The sequence below is a fragment of the Phoenix dactylifera genome, chromosome 2 (genome assembly GCF_009389715.1).
Source record: "Phoenix dactylifera cultivar Barhee BC4 chromosome 2, palm_55x_up_171113_PBpolish2nd_filt_p, whole genome shotgun sequence".
Taxonomy (NCBI): domain Eukaryota; kingdom Viridiplantae; phylum Streptophyta; class Magnoliopsida; order Arecales; family Arecaceae; genus Phoenix; species Phoenix dactylifera.
The window spans coordinates 15,412,176-15,415,539 of record NC_052393.1 but is presented as its reverse complement, the minus strand read 5'-3'; the positions used below and the strand labels follow the sequence as shown (position 1 = coordinate 15,415,539).

The following is a 3,364-nucleotide window of genomic DNA, read 5'->3' as shown; positions in this document are numbered from 1 at the left end:
TTGAGGACAGACATTAGGACAAATAGCCAATTATTCCCTCCCACCTCCCTCTACCTCTCTCTCCCCCCTCACTTTCTCTCTACTGTTAATGCTTGTGTCTTGTAGTTATACACTTTCTAGTGCAGTACAGAGAAGAGTTAGAGTGAGGAAGGTAAAATCCAAAACAAGAGTTTAAAAGAAGAATCACCCTCCTCCTTTCCACCGGACTAACTACAAAAAGGAGGTCCTAGCGGCAAGGCGCTGGGGACAAAAGAGATGGAAAAACTAGTTGCGAACGGGGACAAGCCAGTGCTGAGAGGATATCGATCCGATCGCCTGTTTGGTATGCCGTCCCTGCATCATTATCACTATCTCCCGTTCCCATAAAAACATATGCCATCGAAGCTTGTTCTTTTGCCTGCTGCTCCTATATATCATAAGCCAAATTGGATGCTCCTAACTCCCTTTCTCCATTTTGTAGCTCGAAAATGAAAAAAAAAAAAAAAAAGGAAACAAAAAGAAGAGAAAAAAAAGTAGAGAGCGACAATAAGAGATGCTTTGGCCTTTATGAGCTATGGTTTTCACAGGTGGTATTAACAGTGGCTGCTCCAGTGAAAAAGGGTAACAGGTTTCTCTGCTCCTCCGCTTGCTTCTGTTTTATTTCCTAGTCTCGTTATTTTTCTTCACATCATATCTTCCTCCCTCCCTCCCTCCCCCAAGCTAGATAGTTGGATCGAAAAGATTTCACCAGCTAACAAAAATGAACAAAATAAGGAACATCCCCGGCTATGCCTTCACTGCGGCGCAGTCCCCTCGGCCTGGAGGATCCACTTGGTGAAGGCATCGAGCGTCTTCATGTCGGCCCTGTAGTGCTTCTGGGTGAACTCGAGCAACGTCGACCACGTGAAGTCCGGGTAGGCCCTCGGGTGCCCGGCGTTCACCAAGCCCTCCGGCGGCCGCACTATCTTGTTCATCTCCGGGCACAGAAAGAAGGCCAAAGACTTCCTCGCCACCTTGCTGTTCACCACCGCCCGGTGCAGGCAGCTCTTGTACCGCCCATTCGACAACGCCTGCAAATCCGATAGCGGTTTTAATGCCTTCACTTCTCGTCGCAAAAAAACTCGATGACACATTTCGCATGAGCAGAGTGGATTATGCGTACGGTGCATACCATGAAGGTGTCGCCGATGTTGACGACGAAGGCATTGAGTTTGGGGCTGATGGTGCGCCACTTGCCATCGGTGAACACCTGGAGGCCGCCGACGTCGTCCTGGTGAAGGATGGTCAGGGAGGTGGGATCGCAATGGGGGCCGGTGCCGAGGACCAGCTCGGGCTTCTGGCACCGTGGGTAGTAGTTCAGCCTCATGATCGAATCATTCCCTTGGAAAAACTCCCGAAAATGTGCCCGCCCCACCCCAAGGCTCATCCCAAGAACCTCCATTATCTCCAATGACAGCCTACTCATCGCCTCGCAGTAGTTTTGGTAGATTGTGCTGCAAAACCCAAAAAAAACAAAGCACAGTCACTAATGAGAGAGAGAACATTGCTTGTGTTCATGTCAGCCTTTTTTTTTTATTCCTACCCGAAGTGCCGGAAATCTTCGCCGAGAGTGTGGACGAAGTAGTCCTGGACGATATTTGGGGAGAGAGGAGAGGGGGAGAAGCGAAAAGAAAGGGTCTCCTTCCACGGGAGCCGATTGGCGAACCTCCCGGTAAAGCTGCTCGCGTAGCCGCAGCTCTCGCCGGGCTTCCTCTGGGCTCTCTGCTTCTCGGAGAGAGGCATCGAGAAGAAGGCCTCGACGCAGCTATGGACCTCAGAGAGGAGCGCCGAGGGGATGCCGTGGTTGACGACCTGGAAGAACCCGTGCCGCTCGCACGCCTCCCCGACGCGTCTGGAGACCTCGGCGGTGGCGGCGGGGTCGCCAGAAAGGAAGCCGCCAAGGTCGATCAGAGGGACGGTGAGCTCCTCGGCGGCGTCCGGGGTGGGCTTATCCTCCTCCGGCCAGACGAATTGGACCGGAATGTCAGGGCGCTGGCTGAGGATAGCCGCGTCGAACACCAACGGCGGCGGCGTCTGCTGGGCTGAGCTGCTCATCAGCCGCGGTTCCGGTGTGTCCGGTCTGGCCTCCGGCGTGGCGACCGAGGGGACTACCATAGATTTCGGCAGTTTTTTCGTTTAATTGGGGATAGGATGAAGTACGGAGGGTGGAGGAAATGGAGAGAAATGGGTGGGATTGAAGAGAGGGAGGTGCGAGAAGGGAAAAGCCAAGGCCGGTGTACAAAATTATGCAATCTCAAGGATTCAATCTCGTCATATCTTCTGGCCTTACTTACTGCAGCTCTTCCCCCTCCCCCTCCCACACCACAAACATTATATAGTGGGAGGGCTGAAGGCTGTTTTGCTCCGGGTTCGGCTTGTATCTTTCGCGCGAAAGAGTGATCGATCCTCTTTCGCGACGCCGACCGTTGGATACCTCCTTGCAGAGATTGCAAAGCATTCCGATTTCTCTTATTGCGCGATCCGACGGTGGATTCGCGCGAAGCAAGGAGAATCCTTCTTTCGCGCGAAAGATACAACCCCAGTACGTTTTGCTCCTCAGTGGGCAGTTCTCGGTGCGGCAAATCAGGGCCATTCATCAATATTTTGTCCTAAATGATACAATTTAAAACATCATTAGTATAATAATGTTTTTTGTGGATTTGCTCCCTGTGAGAAGGGAAAGCAAATCTAGTGCCATATGCCATATCTGGCCAATGAAAGCATGTCAGTAAATAACAAAAGTGCAACACAAAATATTATAACAATGGATACTAGAATATTATCCGCCAGTGCACGGTTTTCTAAGATTTTTTTATTTTTTTTTTGAATTTCGAAGAGAGGTTGAATTTTCCCTCTCCTACCCATTTAATGTATATTTAGAGATAGGGATTTGATCTTACTTCTTAGTTATCCACTTTACAAAGTAACTCTAAATTCATATATTTTATATTTTTATAATATAAAATAAATTTAATTTTTCAATAAATAATTAAAAAATTTCATGAAATTTATTTTAAACTTTTTCCCTGCGTATGTTTCCTTTTTTTTAAACATGAGGATTTTTAATATATTTAAATATCTTTAACATATTTATATAACTTTAACGTATCTAGATCATTTTTATTTAAAAAATTATGGATATTTTAGATATTTTTTATGATTTTTTTAATTGTTTTTAAATTTTTGAGTAAGCTTGAGTTTCCTCTCACCTTTTTATATATTAGGTTGGGAGATGGAGATACAAACAAAAATTCAATAATAGTCCAAATATTTTTTTTATTAGTCTTAAATTTGATCTCTAGGTTATAAGGTTATTGATGCAGGAGTATGAGCCCAAACTGGAGGC

General features: G+C 46.8%; 1 protein-coding gene across 1 annotated transcript; it reads right to left on the bottom strand.

Annotated features, from left to right (window-relative positions):
• Positions 1 to 411: 411 nt before the first annotated feature.
• Positions 412 to 2,338, bottom strand: LOC103697092 (gibberellin 20 oxidase 1-D-like). Its single transcript, XM_008778875.4, has 3 exons — positions 1,562 to 2,338; positions 1,151 to 1,472; positions 412 to 1,049 (listed from the first exon to the last, which is right to left on the bottom strand). Exons 1-3 carry the CDS (start codon positions 2,131 to 2,133, stop codon positions 774 to 776), a joined length of 1,170 nt encoding a protein of 389 aa, XP_008777097.1. The 5' UTR covers positions 2,134 to 2,338; the 3' UTR covers positions 412 to 773.
• Between the last annotated feature and the right edge of the window lie 1,026 nt (positions 2,339 to 3,364).